Consider the following 19,657-nt stretch of genomic DNA (forward strand, 5'->3'; position numbering starts at 1 on the left):
GAGCACCTGCTTTGACACATGCGTGGAGGCCAAAGGACACCTTCGTGGAACTGGTTCTCTCATTTCGCCTTCCCATAGGTTGCTGGGATTGGACTCAGGTCATCAGGCTTGCGCAGAAAGCACATTTACCCTCGGAACCCTCTCACCATCCCTGTATATTGACTTCCTAAATCTCCAGTTACATGTGTGAGGCCTGCAAGCGCAGGATAGCTTTGCTACCGAGTACTCACTTTAGCCTGACTTACACGCACACACACCGCTTCTCTTACCATGCACCTAGCAGTCCATCCTCACCCTCACCCACGGAGCCACACACTCATATCATGTGAGCAACAGAGTAAGAATGTATCATTTAGTAGTTAACTCCTCTTTTGTGGTTAGTTTCCATTCAAATGTGCTAGAAGTTACTCAGGACTAGTTTGATCTGGAATGGACTGAGGTTGGGTGCATTGGCAGTAAGATTTACTGAGTCTTCTGGGTGAATATTTAGGTAAAAGAGATTATTTTCACTTTATGTCTATGCATACTTGGGATATGCATATGATTAGAAGCAGATGCATGATGAGAAAGTACATGCACAGTGGAGAAAGGCTTTCATAATCTAAGTCTGTCAATCAAAATGGAGATTCACCCACACTATGTCCCTTAGCAACCAACCACTGCCCGTTTTGCTTCTGTAAAAGGAAGTCTGAAATGGACATTTGAGCTCTCTTGCAAAGTATCTTGTACTTTAACTGAAGCCCCTGCTGTCTTAGTAGCTGTGTGCACTTTTTTTTTTTTTTTTTTTTTTTTTTAGTTCTTTGACTAAGACAACGAGAAGCTGGATGACAGGCAATATACCTCGACCTTGTATGTCCCCAAATCACCCCAACAAATAAGCAGCTGAACGATTGGAAAACTCAACAATACTTTTCAATCCATAAAGTGGGTATAGACCCAGGAAAACACCTTCCTACAACTGGAGAAACAGAAAGGTAAATATATCACAACTTACCTAGTAGAAGGTCAACACCTGGGAATGTTGACCTATTCCTCTTCCTGAGTAGGAATATCCACACAGTAATTGATGCCTTGCAGGAGGCTCAGTGTGAAAAACTTCTGAAGTAGAATTTCCAGGAGGACCCAGTCATGGTGTATCTCCTCAGACTTTTGTAAATTTCAGCTCCAGAAACTGGACTGGGGCTCTGTGTGAATATTAGAAAACTTGCATTCTACTGTATGGCAAGCAGGAGACAAAAGGAGCTGTTTTGAAGCACACCAGAACCCTTTTGTTTGGAGATGGTCTACACTCAGGTAAAACTGACTGACAACACCTAACCAGCTGGATGTTATGAGGGCCAGACTGACCTCAGGAAAAAAAAAAAAAAAAAAGAAATCCAGCTAACTCTAGTTACTCATTGCTACCAGCACAACATTAAAGAATTGGGAACCATTTGTGAGGATCATAGTTCAGAGGCAAAGGCTCCCTCCAAGCCTGAGGTCCAACAATATGACTGCAAAATAACCTCTTATCCCCACCACATAACTAAAGCTCATCTACGTGAGTTTGTGTCAACAAGGATATTATGCCCATCAAGAAGAAAAAGAAGGAGAAGGAGGAGCAGAAGCAGCACAAGGCATGCTGAAAGGCAAAAACAAACATTGAAATGCAGAGTAAGCATGACAGGCCCGGTTATAGTTTCAAAGTTTGGAAAAACCAAAGCTAGAGAGACAAAATGCTGGAAGAGTCAAGAGAGACAAAACATCTATAGAGAAACAAAGAAAGCAATAACATTTGACTTCTCTTTAGAGAAAACATGTGTGTAAAGACAGTGCCATGGAACATTTACAGTGCTAAAATAGAAAAGCAAAAGCCAGCAAGCTACAAAAGTATTAACCTTGAATTCTGTAGCCTGTGAAACTGTCCTTCAAAAGCAAAGGAGAAATAAAGTCATTCTCAAACAAAAATTGAAAAAAAAAAAGTGTGTTGCCGATAGACCTTCTTCATAAGAAGTGTTGAAAGAAATTTATTCATGAGAGGAAAGGAAAATGATATGGGTCAGAAGCTTCATAAAGAACCTTGACAGCAAATCTAAAATAAAGCATCTTCCTTACTGTTATCTAACAGACAACAGTGCTCAAAGAATTAACAGCAACGATGTGTTCGATTATGGACACACATAAGGGAAATAAACGACAACACGGGGGCTAAAAAGAAAAAAAGAAAGTTATTTTGTTGTTTTAAGTCTCAAACTACTTGAAACCGTGGGGTTTGGGTGGGGTGAAAATTGCTGTAATTGGATATAGCAAACTCAGGAGCAACTATTAAAAAGTAGGGTGCGAGTGCGAGTGTGTGTGTGTGTGTGTGTGTGTGTGTGTGTGTGTGTGTGTGTGTAAATGGCTCTCTGGTTAAGAGTACTTACTGCTCCTCCAGAGACCCCAGGTTGCTCCCAGCACCTGTCCCAGCACAATCACCTAGGACTCCAGAGCCTGGGGATTCAATGCCCTCTTCTGGCCTCTCCTAGTTACTGCATGAAAGTAGTGTAGACATATAAATAAGTAAGATAAATACATTGAAAGTTTAAAAAAAAATGACGTAGAGTTTTCTCCTAGTCATTTGCAAAGATTAGGGTTATCAGCTGATAAAAGCCATTTTAAAAAAACTTGACCAATTTGTGCATGTTTCTTGTAAGATTTTGATAAATCTATGAGAAGCCTCTCGAAGAAGTCTGGTCTTCATGGGCATATAGCATGAACCTCAAATGGGGTTCGGAGGAGAAAGAACACTGAATAAACAATTGTAAAATAATGATTTTTAAATTGTTTTCTGCTAAAGTCCAGAGTATTATGTAAGATGCTATAAATATCGATAAAATTAAGGGTAAAGGGCCAGAAGATAGCACAGGGTCTTAGGAAACCTAACATTTTGTTTAAGTGATATGTTCAAGAAATAAAAACCCATGTCCTAAACCATGTCACAAATATGTTTCCTCATTACTTCCAGGCAGGGCTACCACAGGACAATCATCTCATTTTCATAGTAGAGTATGTGTGATACACATGGCTCAAATATTTTAGTTACATATTAATACATCACTGATCACATAACAAACTATATATTATGTGTTTGTCTACATGAAGGTGTGTGCACTCAAGCATGATAGTGTTCATGTGTGTGTGTGTGTTTGTGTGTGTGTGCGCGCACATGCACGCACGTATTATTGTTGTTGTTTTTAACCAACTTCTTGAAATGTTGCTTATCCTTAAAAAAAATCTAGAAAAACAAACACAACAAAATAAAAATTTGATTCACAGTCCCTAGATTCAGGCCCCTTTTCATGAATTCTGTGTGCAGCTTGTTAATAAATATGGAAAAATATCTGAAGGTTTACTTTCAACTTGTCTTGATTTCCTTGAAGACTCTGGCACAGAGGATGAGATTAAAAATAATCTGGCATTTCTGGCTCCTTTGCCCACCAATCCCAAAGAAGAAATATTAAGAGAGTGGCTTTTCTTCTTGTTGTCAAGCATGAGTGTGTTCCAGCCCAGAGCAAGGTTATTTAAAAATAAACAAATAGAACCAAAGAGTAACTCTATTCTTTTATTCAAAGTTTATTAAAATATAAGAACAAGTTGTAAAAGCACACATACCACTCAGCACCAATATTATAACACTCTTTCTACTGATAATTCCCAAAGCTTTTCTCTTTTTCTGCAACCGAGAAGCAGAGATGGACACACACACATTCTCCTTGCATTGACCCAGCACTGTTTGCACCATGATCCAAACGTTCTCCTTGCTAAGGAGACAGAGATGAGGAGAGGCAGACTCATGTGACAACATCCAACCACAGACTGAGTGATGACTCTTTCGTCAGTAGTTATCATTCGCACACCAGTGAGCCCTGAACATCTCAGTTTCCCCCTTCCGGTGCCTGGTCACATGGGCTTTTGAGTCTGGTGGAGACATGATACACAACTAAAACAAAACTGGCCAATATCCCCTATCCAAGATCTTTTAATTGCTTTGGTTATTAAGTACTGGGTACATAGGTCTTCCTATCCCCCACGCCTAACATGTCACGACCACATGGCATGGTCTGGAGCAGTCTTGAGAGAATTTTATTTATTTCCCATCCCCTTCTGTGGGCCTCATTCATTTTTATGTTTACCTGTTTGAATTTTTTTTTTCAACAGATGGGGGAGGGCGGTTTGAGCCAAAATAGTGACTTCATTAAACATCTGCTAGGTCTCCGAAGTCTCAGTAAATATTAAATAAACTCCCTAGAGCCCTGGTGTTGCTGCCTGAGACAGGCAGCAAGCCCTGGCTTGCGTTAGCAGTCTTGTTTGGATATCTGTACATGTTTGCTTTTTGCTGGTTCAGACTCACCTCAGAACAGAGCTGAGTCTGTCAAATCAGAGACCTTGTTTCTGGTGTTATCTAGAACACAGAGCACGAAGAACAGACCTGATGTTTGCTCATCCTGAAGTCATTTATTGACATTCAGCAGCCTTCCTCTAAGCATAAGAAGTTTCATTTGCCAACCCTTCAGGCCGGGGGTGGGGTGGGGGTCATTGCTCCCAGGTAGCAGCTTCCTGGCTCATGCAGCCTCAGATCCTTCCATTCTAAGGGACTCAGGACAGTCCCAAGACAGTACCATCACCAAGCAGCAAGTGATCCTTGTGTCTACTCTGAAAGTCCATACAAAGAGCAGGTTTGACATCAATATTTAAGGTGATGGTAGAAGCTGGAGTATAACTAAATGTACTTGAGTTCTGTTTTGGAGCTATGTTATAAAGGAAGCTCCTAGCATTAAAAGACTTGCAGTCAATTTCCACTAAGAGAGATGACATTGGCTGTGTTCTGAAAAGCTGAAGCGCTGGCACAAGTCCTTATTTATCCCTCAACGGGACAGAAATCAGCCTAATCTCTCCCTCTGCGGTAGCCAAGGGATTCTAATTAAACTTATTTTCCAAACCATCAGTCAGAGGTCAGGTGGAACTAATGTCCAGGTTGGTCCTCTTACAATTTACATAATGGGAAGCCCTGTACATCAGCAAATGCCCCTGGCTGCGGACAGAGGCTACAGGGCATGCCAAGGGCAGCATTTACCCACCTGAGAATTCTCGGAAAACTGTCAGTACCATCCCCAATCTTCCCCCTCCAGTATTTTATGTGAGGCATCCCCCACCTGTGACTTCACCACATTTTATAAATTTTATTCAAAATCCCAAGTAGTAAAATACACTCAGGCAAAGGGGTCAGAAAGTAAGTATCTATTGATTATTGTAACTTAACTAAATTAAACCGACCACTCAGAAGCTGATATTACCAAAAGTCAGGCACGCAATCTGTGACTGACACAGGAGCATAGATCTAAAGCGTAAACAGAGTTAACAGGTGTGTTAAATGACTGGCAACACAGAGCCAGGACAGTGACTTGTTTGCCTCCACAGAGGTCCATTGCATTTGCACGAAGTATGTCTACATTTGCTGGGCAGGTACTTCATTCATGCCTATTCAAGAAGGTCATTGTCCAGAGTACTTCCTCTAACTAAAAAAACTGAAGAGAGTTTTGAATAGCTCTAAGATGTCTTTCAAATGCTAAGTGTTTGAGAAATCCAGGTGCCATGGTAGATTCTGAGAAACTCTTTCAATAGTAGACAGGCCATTTCAGTTTCTAGTAGACAGGCCAATTAAGTTTAAAAGTATAAACTGATATCCCCATGTAAAGATATCCTCTAGGGGGAAATGTTTATGTTCTGAGAATAATAACTCCAAGAAACACACACATATGTAGATATATTATGTATCCTTGTGAGAATATATGTACATATATGTGTGTGTTTTCTTGTGAGAATTACAACTATCACTCTTCAAAGGAATATACATTATAAAAGGCAGGATAGTAAGTGGGTGCTGACAGCCTAACAGTGTCTCTGAGCACAATAGCTGAGCACTGATTTTTCTCACCTCTGGATGAATGACTTCTTGTTCATTTTAGAAAAGGCACATCATAGGAACTCATAGAAGTTTACATTGAGATAAATAGGTTCTATAATTATAGGCCAGGGAGACCAACTCATTCCACCTAGTATGAGATTCCTGAGCTCTGCCAATCCACTTTCTTCCTGGGCCCTTCAACAGCTTTTTATCCAGTGTTTCTGCCATGTTCTCCTGAACATGTCTATGTCCCTGACAGTCAGTCTGTGTCTTTGTATGTTTGCCTCTTCTTCCTTCTTTCCTTCATTGGCCTGTCCTCCCAAAGACAAATTGTATGCACACACAACCTTCTCTTTCTTTAAAAATGTAGCACAACTGGGTGATTTTTCCCCGTCATCTCTTTTCCCCACACAACTAGCATCACCTTAGCCAAAACTCATCCCCCCACCGACTCTCTGACATTCTGCTTCACAATCGCACATGGAAACCAAAGGGGACATTTGTGGACTATGATGTGGATGTGCTGCAGCCAATTTTCATTTTGTTTCTCTAGAGAACCACATAACTCCCAGCCCCATTTTAAAATTAATGAGGAATCACCAATAAGCCTTGACTGTAGGCCTTAACATTTGAGAAATGTGAAGTAACCTATCTTAATATGATTTTATAACAGTTGGACACTGCTGCATTCTGGAAATTTACTTTGTTTCTTTGTGGGTGTGTCTTTCACAGGATTTAAAACACTGGCAATCTTAGATGCTGCCAAAAACATTAGCTACAATGATGCTTTACCGTCTAAATAATATATGGGCTAGCAATTTGACTTATTTCTTGCTTCCATTTTTAAAAACAATACTATTTTTTTTCAAACATAGCCACTTCTTATTTTACTCATTTGAGACAACTATTTTAATAAGATATTTCTTACTTTAGATTATCTTTTCCAATATGGTTCAATTTTATGATTTAATTTTATGTAATAGATACAAGAAACCCTTGATTTGGCATGTAACTGTAACCATATGTTGAGGTCTGAAATTCTTTGAGCTTAAAATATAATTATGATACAGCATTGGTTGGTCTGGGTTTTTGTTTGTTTGTTTTTGTTTTTAGAGGCTGTGATTTTTAGGTATTGCTTGTAGATAAAGCTGTGTTGATTTTATATTAAGAGAAATGTATTCACATAGAGAAATGTTTTGCACATAGTTGTTAAACTTCAACTAATGGGTTAACCCCAGCTGAAGAAAAACCCAAGTCCAAATTCAAATATCAATGGAAATTCCATTTTACCGAGTCCCTGTGGCACCAACAATAAGCTCCGCCCAAGCCTTGAAAACTGTAGGCAGAAATTATCAGAGTAAATTGCTTTCATGTTTAAGTGAAGAAATTCTTATCATTAGGTTCAGCTGTGTGAGGAGAGGACAGGAGCTGGATGGCTAAAGTACCTATCTTCCTCACCCTTCACTCAGCACCCAGAGAAAGCAATGCTACAGAGGTTAAGAATGGAGGGGAAGGTAACATTGTAACTGTAGGGATTTGGCAGGAACGGCCCAGCAGCACCAGACCCCCGGGATTTTCCCTTAACAGGCGTCATCCACTGAGATGGGTATATCAACTATCATTCCATAAAGTAACTCTCTCCACATTAAAAGCAGTCACCTGCTTTTATCTTTTCCATTGCCCGTCTCCTCCCGGTCTAGGAGTATTGCTACAAATCTTGTTTCCGTGTGCATTCCCCCTGTGCTGTTTTCAGTCAACCTCTCTCTTTTCCCGGCTGTGTGAAAGCTTCCAACGCTGGCGCAGGTGACAGCACTCTTATCTGCTACAGCTTCCAGGTAAAACACTATGCAATTTCCTCATCTTTCTGCTTTCTCTATCCTTCCTCATCAAGTCCGTCCTCTTTGAGAGCATTGTCAAGGATTTTCACCATCTGGCAGACTCCCAGTGCCATCTTAAGCCTCCCGGTTGGTACCATTCTTGGGATCTACATACACACTTGAGACGCTGGACTACAGAGGCTAGCACAGGCCACTGCACGGCTAGAATTAACACTTCAGTCCTAACTGCATGGCGTGGCTTCAAAATCACACGGTAAGTAAGTATTTGGGGGACTTTCCAGTTGGGTTTGCTCCTGGTGACTACAGCCGAGACAAGACATTTAATCAGTAGCTCCCTTAACAGTAAGTATTCTGGAAACTCTTGTCCTCTGGTCCCAAAGCTCGTACAGGGCAGATTCACCTCTTTTACAGGCAAGAGTGAACACACGTTGCACCAGGGTTTCTTGCGCTCCAACTCTGATCAGTTCTCTCGGAAGGAAGGTAACAGAACTGCTCTTCAGCCCGATGCCTTTCGTGTGCTAAAGGAAGTGCTGCAATGTTAAAGAGAGTCATGGTTTTCCGACAGGTATGTCCCCCGTCTTTTGGTGAGGCAGTGGGATTCAGTTGATTCACTTCCGTTCTCAACTTCTTTTACACTTTTTTTTTTTAAATAATAAACTCTATTACAAGCACACCTTTAACCAGCTAATCTAGAATTCATCTCTTGCTGAAATTCTTCTCCAACCAGCTGCGGACTTCTTGGAGGTTGTAGCTGAAGGGACCCTTTCCCCCTAAATAAGCAATTTTCTGTCTCTGCACGATGCACACACGCTCAAAGGCTACCCCATAAGCTACGTTGGCATTATTGTCCATGCGGTCAGCCACAACTTGACACTGGGGCGGCAAGGAGAAACGCTCCAGGAGCTGGTGGGCCGCTGTACACCGGTCCTCTTGACTCCGGTGCTTCTTCACCTCAAAAGACAGAGAGGGGTCCCCAGGCACCGCCCAGCCATCTGAGGGGTGAGCCTCATCAATGTAGACCAAGAGGAAGTCGGCCACTGATGAGAATTCTTCCACAAGCTGGCAGAAGGCTGGCAGTTGCCTAGTGAAAGGTGGTCAGGTCGCTGAACCAAAGTTGACCACCAGTGGGCGCTCTGCACTGGCAAAGTCAAGGAGGTGGCATTCTGCCCCAGATGTTTTCTGCAAGGCGTAATTGTTACCTGCTTCAGGACTGGACACATGCACCACACTGGAATTGGGAGCATCTTCACCCAATTTAACCTGATAGTGGAAAAAAAAAGAAAAGAAAAAGAATTACAACATTAAGCACAGTGCTGCTTCAATTTACTCTAAATAAAATGAAAAAATATATATGTACATATGTATGTATACATATATATATATATGAATAAAAACTAGTCATGTTAGGCAACATGATCAAGAGAAAACAAAAGTCTTTTATTCTGAATATTCATTAATGGTAATTTTTTTATCTCTGAGTAAACTGGAGGTAACTGTTTTCATAATTAAGTTGATTCTGGTGTTCTTTGCTATTCTCACTTTTCTGCCAATGCCTAGCAAGCATTACAGAATGAATGATTAATTGACTTCATTTTAAAAGTTAAAAGTAAATGGTCCACTTTAAGATAAATTATCTTGGTTTTGGAATAGACTGCCTCTTTGTGTATTCTAAAAGACTCAGACAAAACTTGAGTTTTCACACACTTGAGTTTAATTTACTTCCTCATTTCCCCTCTTTTAAATAATAATTAATTCCATTTATATATTTAGTTATTGACTCTGTGTGTGTGTGTGTGTGTGTGTGTGTGTGTGTAAGACTTGCAGAAATCAGAGGACAACTTGTTGGAGTCAGAGCTCTCCTTCTACCATGGGGGTCCTTAAATTAAAACTCAGCCCATGAGACCAGACAGCCGGCATCCCCATCTAAGCCATCTCATCAACCCAATCCAAGCTCTTTAATCACAACACATGGACCAGGATACAAGTGGGTGCTGTCTCTGAGCAATCTGTAATCCACCGTAGGTATGTATGATTCCTCCCATTTGCCCTGGTCAGTGCTTTCCGAAGAGAAGAGAAGAGAAGAGAAGAGAAGAGAAGAGAAGAGAAGAGAAGAGAAGAGAAGAGAAGAGAAGAGAAGAGAAGAGAAGAGAAGAGAAAAAGAGAAAAGAAAAGAAAAGAAAAGAAAAGAAAAGAAAAGAAAAGAAAAGAAAAGAAAAGAAAAGAAAAGAAAAGAAAAGAAAAACAGCTACTCCACAATCTGAGTTTCAGCTAATTCCTCACTTTTCATGTATTTGGATTCTCCCCTCATTTTTATCTAGGAAGACCCAGACCATGTGCTCTTCCACCATGTAAGTGATTAACAACCCTTTCAGAATAATAAGTATTCAAATACAATGCACGTTGACTAAAATTGTTCCATGTGCCCACTTAGCATGTGGTTTAAATAGTTGAACACAGAATACTGAAAGTTGGTGGCTTTTGGATCTGTAAATTGATAATAAAAAGCAGGCAACAGAAAAGAGCCAATTACTTCATTCTGAATTAACACAATTGGATTTCCCTTTAGGATGGTTTAATCAAAGCTAACACCATTAGGGACAGCTTACAACAGTACAATTGATTTTTATACACTATCCTTAATATTACAAAACACTTCCAACTGGATTGACTTATTTCTCTCATATAAATGTAGCGACATATAAAACTGCTATTAATTGAAGCTACTTTAAAGTGAATTACTGGAGCGCAATGATGCGCACTGATATAAAAGCTCTCAAGAGATTTCATTCAGATGCTTTAATATCAAGACATATCTCATTTTAACTTAGGGAAAGAATCAAAGTTCTTTCTTTTTCTTCCCAAAACTCTTTGCAGGACAGGCTTGAAATAAGTACTATTAGTTGTCCAAAAGAAATCTTAAAATCATAATCTTTCTTCTTAGATGTGATTTAAATAATATATTTTGATTCAGTAACAACTAGGAAGAAAGTTATTTATATAAATCATCTTACTTATTTACAATACATATTAGATAGAGAAATCTCATAATCTGCCTATGACCAGATGATCTCATAGTTAACTCCACCAGTCTTTGAAGCACTAAAATACACATTAAAGACACACCTTTTAAGCATGTGATGATCTCTAAATTCTTGGGCTCTCTTGATACTTCCTCCTAGATCAGGTTGTGAAAGGGATTTCTATTACTACTGACTTTCCAATACTACTTCACATGGTATAATGATTCCAAGATTGCTTTGACCAACAAGGGCTCCTCAACAGACAGTGATAAGAAGGCCTGGATGCATTCTGATGAGTGTATTATAGAGACTTCTTGTGAAATCAGAAGCCAATACATGGAGGGAAAAATAATCCCTGCACTGCAGACTGGAGGGTTCATTTAGGGTGGAAGAATCCATCTGCATTTTGGATCCAATGTTAAGCCCTATGAACAACTGCATAGTCTCAATATATAGGCCTGGGTATCTCTGGCTCGCAGCCAAGCAGACCTATTGATCCTTGACTTCTTCTTGACTATTCACCCAAACAATCCAATCTGATGTTTTAGTCACAGGTGATCTCTTGTTATCTGCAGTTAATTTCCTTCAAAAGTTGGAGTGCATGTCACTTCTTAGAAATAGTGAAGACAGTTCTGCCTCACAATTCTTTCCAAAACAAAGAAATTTTAGTTTCTAAATTACCTCAGAAAATGTAGGACAACTATCACACACTGTCACTCTAAATTTAAAACTTAAAGAAGTCAACAAATCATTATGTTTCTGGTTGTGAAGGAGCATCTTGTCATAGTCTGGGAAATATAGATTTTAAGAGCTTTGTTGAGTGAATTGTTGAATAAATACTGGTTGTTATAACCTGAGGTCAGGGAAGACTTTCACACTAAATAGCAACCTTGACCTGAAGGAAACATAATCATAGTCAGGTGACGGACAAACTCACTAAAGCATACATATTCAGAAATAGGAACTCTGCCCCTTCCCCCAGATACCTGCTTAGCCAACACCAATGTCATTGACCTATTCTTGACTATTTCAGATAGCCAGCAAATAAATGTGACCACTCCTCTCCGTTCTTCAGCTGTGGGATCCTACTGAACACGAAGAAGTATTTATAAATACCTCATTCATGAAGGTCACGGGCTAGAGAAAGTACACAGGCAAGATTAATGGTACTGATAAAATTAAATGTGCTGTGCACTTGGCTAGCATCCACATAGCCTTGGGTTTGTGTATCAGCACCTCAGAATAAGCACACGCATTCACGCACACACACAGAAACTCACATCTATGATGTGTAAGCTCAAGTGTGAGTAGACCAGTAGTCGGATTTTATAAGTGTCATAAAATTAATCATAAATTCTCTCATCTTTTCCAAAACCTGATAAGGGATAAGTTGACTAAAATTTAAAATAAAAGACTTAATCTTAAAAAGAAAAACTCTAAAACCCCAAATATGTTCATTGACATCTCTTTGCCCAATCGCTATGAAAATCCAAATTTTGTTAGATTAGAATTCCCAATGGAGAATTTTTTTTCTTGGTTAGAGACCCTGCTGAGAAGGAAGGGGAGAACTCCCACTGTCTTTACAGTGGAAGACAGAAGTAAAGTATTCCCTGACACAGAGCCAAAATGATGAAGAAAGTAGAGTTGGTCCCATAATAACACTGAAGCTACAGGAAAGACACTCTACAAAAACAAGTCATTCCCTGCTACTTGCAAACTGTTTTGATTTCCCACAGTGGCACAGAAAGTCTCCTGGCCACAAGTTACCTATCATCTTAATTTCTGCATCTTAGAGGGTTTGTGTTTGGTTTTTGTCCTTAATGAGACATATTTGCCAAAGAGGCATTCAAAAGGCATTTTTTGCTCTTGCGGAAGAGTAATTAGGTCGGTACCTCCTACCCTGCCAGCATCAGCCGCCTAAAGAGAACCCTGCCTAGTATTTAATGCCCAAACACAAGAAGCATCATTCCCACTAATTGGTCTTGAAGTTCCGATGTTCCCAAAGGGTCTCTTTATTTTGCAAGGATCAGAAAGGACACACGTAAAATGTGATAGCGTCACCAGTGACCTTCCCCGCTCTCATCTGCACTATTACAGTCATCCTTTCTCATATTTTTTTCAATGGGCAGGAATGCAGTGCCAACTGCAGGAGTGAGGAAGCATTTGCAAGTTTACTGCTGATGACATCTCTTGGCCAAGTTCAAAGGTCATAGCAGACATGTCTACAAACATGAGCAAAAGCATAAATGCGTAGCATGTACAGGAGTTTGACTCCCTTGATGGTGGGTGTCTTTTAGAGACAGTGTTGATTACTTAGAGGAAAGAGGATAATGCTGGAAGATGCAGACCTAAGAAAAATATGGAACCATTTATTGAGTGAACTGGATATAAACACAGTATATACTGTTAACCTTGATTTTGTTTGTTTTTCTTCTTCCTACAGCCTAAAAGAAGCTTTTTGGTAACCTGTCACACACACACAGTCATGATGAATAGTGAAAGAAATTATTTAAATAGGGGATGGACATGTAGCAGAATATTTACACAAACATTTATCATCAATAGCTCTCTGGAAATGGTTTTATTAACTTTCAGGGAGTTTCCAATTCTTTAACATAGTAATGTCTTTAGAAACATGGCCAAACAATCATTAGGCAGAGCTTGAACCATCCCCATTCAGAAGGGCCAAATAAATCAGATTGAAGAACAGCCTACCTACTCCGTCTTCTGGGTTAAGTTCTCTGTTTTGGCTATTCTCTTTTTGATTTGTACCTTGAAAATGAAGCTTAAAGCCCTATCATTTTGCTATGTTTTATCCAAGTGACAGACAAGCTCTGGCTGTGGCCTTCTTTGTGTACTTTTAGGACAGTTTCTCTCTTTAAAGAGCCACTTTTCACTGCAGAAGCCCAGTGTCAAAAGGCTTGAGGTGAATAAAAAGAAGGAGAATGTTAAAGAGACCCTTTCAAAACCAAAATTATATGTTCGAATGAGCATGTTTTCTGTGCCTCTACACCAGTAGCCATGCAGAAATGAGCCTGCTTGTCAGCATCTATACTGTCTGCTTACTTTTACACTTCATTTAGGTAAGAGCCAGGCTCCAAGAGAGGACAGCTTTCTTACTAGTTGAATTTCTGAGTTTTTGAGCACCAACACAAGGGTACAGTGTTCACAAGCAAAGACACTGAGGAACCTTAAATAACACATATTTGTTATTTGCTCCAACTCTTTCACCAGTTTCTGGATTTTTTTTTCAATGCTAACTGCACACAGACCCCCTGACTATTATCAAGCCCATGTGACATTTGATAACTTCTTTATAAATTTAATTTTAATTTTAAATGACTTTTAACATTTTAATGCAGTTTTCATTAGTATTATTTCATTCTGTTCTTCCTTTTCCCTGCCCTAGCTCCTGCTTATGTCACCCCCTCCATAGATAAAAACAACACCTCTGAATAGCCTCCTAAATGTAATAGCTGACATTCAATAACCAAGAGAGTTGGGAGTAATGAATAATCTGTCTAATTGAATCTCGTGTAGACACACCCCTCATCCTGGAGAAATCTGCTTTGCTGTGGCAGTAGCCAAATAATGCAAGTCAAGATTGTGAAATGCCAAGATGCAATGTCAGAAAGCACCTTTTCCAGCATCTATGGAAACAATCATGCCTAAAGACAGTGTGCTGTGGATGACACAGCATTTGGCAGATGACTCAACCTGTTTGAGAGGTTCTGGGTGAGCTCCTGAGGAGACCAGCTCCACCAGGAAACCAGCCATACTCGAAGACAGAAGAAAACAGAATTTAGCTCGAGTTAAACTCTTCATGTCTTCATTCATCTCACACTCAACCCAGCCTTGTTTCTGGGTGAGTGCTTTCCTGGGGTTTCTCTTGCACATAGTAGCTATTGTATAGATAATTAAAAGCAAGCATAATAACTTAAGTCATGAACTTAGTCACTAATCAAATCAGTGGGCAGAGACAAAGAAACTAAAAAAGGGGAATACGCAAACCATAGGCCAAAAGCAAAAACAAATCATTTGTCTTTCTCAGTTCCCACGAACACAAATAACAACATATCACAACACAATGGAACACTATACATTGGTGAAAAAAGATATAATGAAGTTTATTATAGAGGAATTTGCTTGCTTTTTCCATTTCTACTCCAATTATCTGCTTGATAAAAAACAAAAACAAAAACAAAAACAAAAAAACACCTCACTTAATGATTGTGGGTGCTTTTGTAGCCTCCAAAGTCTATGTAAAAAAAAAATTATATTCTGTATGTACGCATGTGGGTAAAATTCTTCAAAAACCACTTTAAAATTTTTCTAAGCAAAAGTCTATTGTCTTTCAAAAATCAATATACAAATTAATATACTAAAATCAAGCTCCTAACATTGCATATTATCTAAGACATATATGTAGTTGAGGGAAATGCCTAATTAATAATATTTTAATGTATAGGTGCAATGCCCAACTCCTCCACCTTCCTTACACCTAAACCATACATGTAAATGTCACATTCTGTGTGCACATCTACAGGGATGGAATTACCTCTCAGTATCTCCATGCCCGTACTTTTTGTTTACCTCTACATGTATGTTTATAACTGAGCTTTAAATACTGGAGACTCCGGACAACCATTCCTATCCTGAAGATGGCATTACTTGCTAAGAAGAGGCTTGACATTTGACATGCCCTCAACAGAGCATGAGGGGACCTTCTTCACATTACTCACAATGATGACACCATGAATCATACAGCCTTCCCTGTTCACAAAAGGCATGTTCTTCATCAACATTTGCCTTCCAGTGAAACACCCTGCCCTGAATTCTTGACTTTTTATTTCCCTTGTACGTGGATTTATTTTTCCACTGTTTATTGGGAAAGGAGTTTTCCCATTCCTCCTCTGCTGTCCTGAGTTTCCATCATGGCGTCCACCGATCCACCTGCCTGAAGCATGGCACTTGGTTGAACATCTGGCTTCATTACTCCTCCCAAACTCCCTTCTCTGACACATTCTCCTAATACCGCTAGAGACACATTTGCTCTTTTGATAGAAACTATTTTTTTTTCCCAAATGCATTCATCCTTCCTAATACCCAGGAAGCTTCAGGAGTTCTAAGAACTTAAGAGATGGGAACAAAGGGATAGAAGATCATACAAAAGTATTGTACTTCCTCCTGACAGATATCATTTGAAAATCTTCTTCCAACATCTCCCAAAAGCAGAAAGGCTGGAACACCAGAAGTTTTCACTTCAATACAACAATTACTCATGCTGGTGTTTCAAAAGCTGATGGGAACACACCTTCCCCATGAAGGGAGGCAACTTCTCTAATGTCCAAGGCCTGATGTTGGAATGTACCATAGACCCATCAGAGATCTCTGACTTAATTGGTTTCACTTACAAAGTCTGGGTTTCTGACAGCCCATTCCTAGATCTTTCTTTTGTAAACTGATACTTAGTAACTAGGAATCCACAAATTCCAACCAATTAGCTGGCTGTACCAGGCTTGCTTACGATTGCTCTTACCTCCTTAAGAAATGAAGGAGCTAGGGTGTGGTCACAGCCATCATCATCATCATCTAATCATTCAACTCTGACCATCTCAGCAGAACGAAAACATTATTCAATCCTTCCTAATACATCTTACACAGCCTCCTGTCAAGCAAAGCAGCAGAAGCCAGCTCATGCCAAGAGCAGAACAAATGCAGAAAGCACCCAGTCCCCCAAAATTCTGACCTTACCCCGAATCATTTTAGATCAGCACCAAACCCCTTCACTGCCAAATGAGAGCAAAGTAACAGCAGCCCTCATAAAAGACTCCTGCTCAGGTCACCTAATGTCACGATGACTCAATATCTGTCACTCCCAAATCTAACCTGTGCAACAGGTGCCCCGACTGGCACTGAGACTCTCTTGAACATAATCACTGGGTAGGCCACCCCAGATGGGGCTCCCCATGGCCTATAGCCCCACATCTCTCAGCTCCCTGGCCCCGGGGAGCCAGGAGAAGCGTGGTGGATGCAGCTCACCTGTTTGTAGGCATCTAGAAGGAAGCTCTTCCAGACACAGCGCAATCCCTCTGAGGTCAGCATGCGCCGCCACTCTCCACGAGTGGACTTGGAGCGGCTGAGAAGCAGCGCCACGTGCTTGAGCAGAATGACCGAGTCATAGAGCGCCAGGAAGAGGCAGTTGGAGAAAAAGACTGGCAGAATCTGCAGTGTGATCAGCAGGTCTACGCTGAGAAGTCCCATCTTCTCTGCCTCCTCAGTCAGTCCCCTGTGTGCTCTGCTTCACCCTCTTTTTGAAAAGGAAGGTGGTGGTAGAGGAGGTGGGGGACCAGGGTGGAGGTTGGGAGTGGGGTGGGGGGGGTGGAGAGGGAGAGAAACTAAATTAGAAGGAAGCCCAAGTTGTCTCTTCTTTGAAAGAAGCAGAAATGGCAAGACCAAGCTCAGTCTCTGCAGCCCAGCAGTTGGAGTGTGCCCATCAATTCATTCAATTCCGAGATGCTTTTTTTTCCAGAATTTAAGATGTTAAAAACAAAAAAAGAAAGAAAAAAGAAAAAAACTGGCGTACCAGTCCCTAATCCATTTACCCCTGTCAGAGTCCGTTAAAGACAGGAAGTTCAACTTTCATTTCCAGGCACCTATGAGACTGCAGAGATGGTAAAATTTCTTTTAGCTTTTCATGTCCCTTTAAACGCAGTCTGGCTTCTTGGCAGTGCCAGTTTCTTAACTGTGCTGTAAGGGTAGGGTTTGTTTGTTTGTTTTTTTCTTTCTCTCTTTCTTTCTGTCTGTCTGTCTTTACTCCGTTTTCAACATACTTTCTCTTCTCCTCCTCCCAGCCTGTTTCACTCTGTCCTTCCTCCAGGTTCTCCAGGAGCGGCTGAGTCCTCTGCCCCCTCCCTCTGGCTTTTTCCTCCTTGCTATCTTCTGCCTCCGCTGCAGAGTAGAGTGCCTCCCTCTGCAGCCCAGTGAGTCTCCCTGAAGCCTTTTATACATTCCCTGGCTAATTGCTGCAATAGAGAAATGAAAGCCTAATCTTGCTAAAGATCTTGACGTCATTGAGAAAGAGGGCTTTACTTTGGCCAGGAGCGCAGGGAACAGAAAAGCAAAACTCCACAACTTTTTTTTTTTTTTCAAAGAAGGGGTGGGGAAAAAGACAGTGGGATTTTGCTTTGTGATTTAAAGGGAGAGAAAGAAAAAGGAGTTACCTTTGACAGCTCTCAGGAAATGCTTTCAAACTGAAAGGTGATTTGTAGATTAATATGTTAACACTTTCCTCTGATTATCATTTGCATTAACTTACCAGGAGTTTTGGCAAGAAAGACTCTTGGCAAGCAGGTAGAGAAGAGAAAGAGCTAACATAGATGGTCTTTGCCCCATTTTTTAAAGAAGAATATTAATGTGAGCTTTACACCTTTATATCACAATATATTTATATTGTGATTGTTTTTTCACCAGATTTGGATCCTGGGTCCTATGAACTCTTATTTTATTTATTTGTTTATTTATTTATTTATTTACCTTACTTACTTAGTAATGATCTTATCTAAGAGAATACAAAGTGAGTTTTGAGTTGGAAAAGTTGTGAACTATTTGAGAGCACCACAGTATTTTGTGAAAATTTATTCCCAAACTCAATACAAGTATTATTTGTGGTCTTACTAGAGTCAGTATAACAATCACCTTCCAGCCAAAGAAGGAGCTGAGTGACCAAAACTTTTAGTGTCATTTTTCTTCAACATTGATAAAAAAAAAAATTTCTATTCATTGGCATTTAGATGCATGAGGCCAGGAAACTGATTATTTATGAGCATCCTTTAAACTCAGCCCTTCCATTAAGAGACCTGAAGCTTTGGGAAACCACTTCTTTTCCTTGAGAAAAAAAATTAAAAGTTAAAAAAAAAAAGTATAGCGGTGGTTAAGAACAAAGCAAGAATTGGCAACAGGTGTCCCTTGGGCCTCAATGACTTCCTTGCCTTTTAAATAACTCCAGGACAGTTATTTAAGCAGGTACAGCCTGGCAACCACAGCTCATTATCCCTACCTCTTTCTGCTTTCCTTCCCTCCCTTACCTAACAGAGCTCCTCTAGGAAAGACAATTTTCTAAAGGTAGCAGTGGCAATTATAGACACTGGGGTGGACACACAAAATTTTAATTCAAACTCAATTAACTGAGCTTTCTATATGCTAAACTGTAGATAAAAACAGGTTGTCAGTCTGTTGCTCTTCTGGATTTCGTCTCTGCCCTTTTCTCTATATGACAGAACTTTAAAGCCTAGACCGAGTGGGGGTCGTTCTTTGTAGGGAGCATGGGCTACAATCTATATATGGAGGTATTTTGCTCAGCTGGCAGGGTACTTTTGAAAAACAGTCAAAGGAGACAGTAAGATCTGTGTGACCCACAACTCTTGTCCATACCTTGCCATCTTCCCTGCGCTTAAGGATCCTAGTTGGCACATGTTCAGCTCAAGGAGGATGTTCCGAATGAATGATTACCTAGGGCATTAGAGGGCTCACCTTTGCTTCACACTAGGGGGCGCCATTCACACACAACATGACAGTGGAGAGGCGCCCTGGAATTCTAAAATGAGGCAGCTTTTTACATGGCCCTCGCAAAAGAGACAATGGCTCCCTACCATCTTATCTTTTTCTTCTCTTTCTTTTTTTTCCGTTTTTTTTTTTTAATCAGTTGTGAGGTTTGGGTGTATACCTCACTGACTTCAGACATTTGAAACGTAAACATAAACCACAGAGCATCTGTCCTTGGGCTAGCATGTGTTGTTTGCAAAAGGGTATCAATCACACACCATATTTATGCTTTCCACTCTTTCAAACTTCTCGATGCCTTTATGGGAGGAAAG

General features: G+C 40.3%; 1 protein-coding gene across 1 annotated transcript; it reads right to left on the minus strand.

Annotated features, from left to right (window-relative positions):
• Nucleotides 1-3,567: 3,567 nt before the first annotated feature.
• On the minus strand, nucleotides 3,568-17,857 carry Dio2 (iodothyronine deiodinase 2). Its single transcript, XM_021642659.2, is given in 4 exon segments — nucleotides 3,568-8,460; nucleotides 8,463-9,021; nucleotides 16,824-17,091; nucleotides 17,368-17,857. Coding segments are annotated over 3 exon segments (804 nt in total). The 5' UTR covers nucleotides 17,046-17,091; nucleotides 17,368-17,857; the 3' UTR covers nucleotides 3,568-8,437.
• Between the last annotated feature and the right edge of the window lie 1,800 nt (nucleotides 17,858-19,657).

Source organism: Meriones unguiculatus, chromosome 7 (genome assembly GCF_030254825.1).
Source record: "Meriones unguiculatus strain TT.TT164.6M chromosome 7, Bangor_MerUng_6.1, whole genome shotgun sequence".
Taxonomy (NCBI): Eukaryota; Metazoa; Chordata; class Mammalia; order Rodentia; family Muridae; genus Meriones; species Meriones unguiculatus.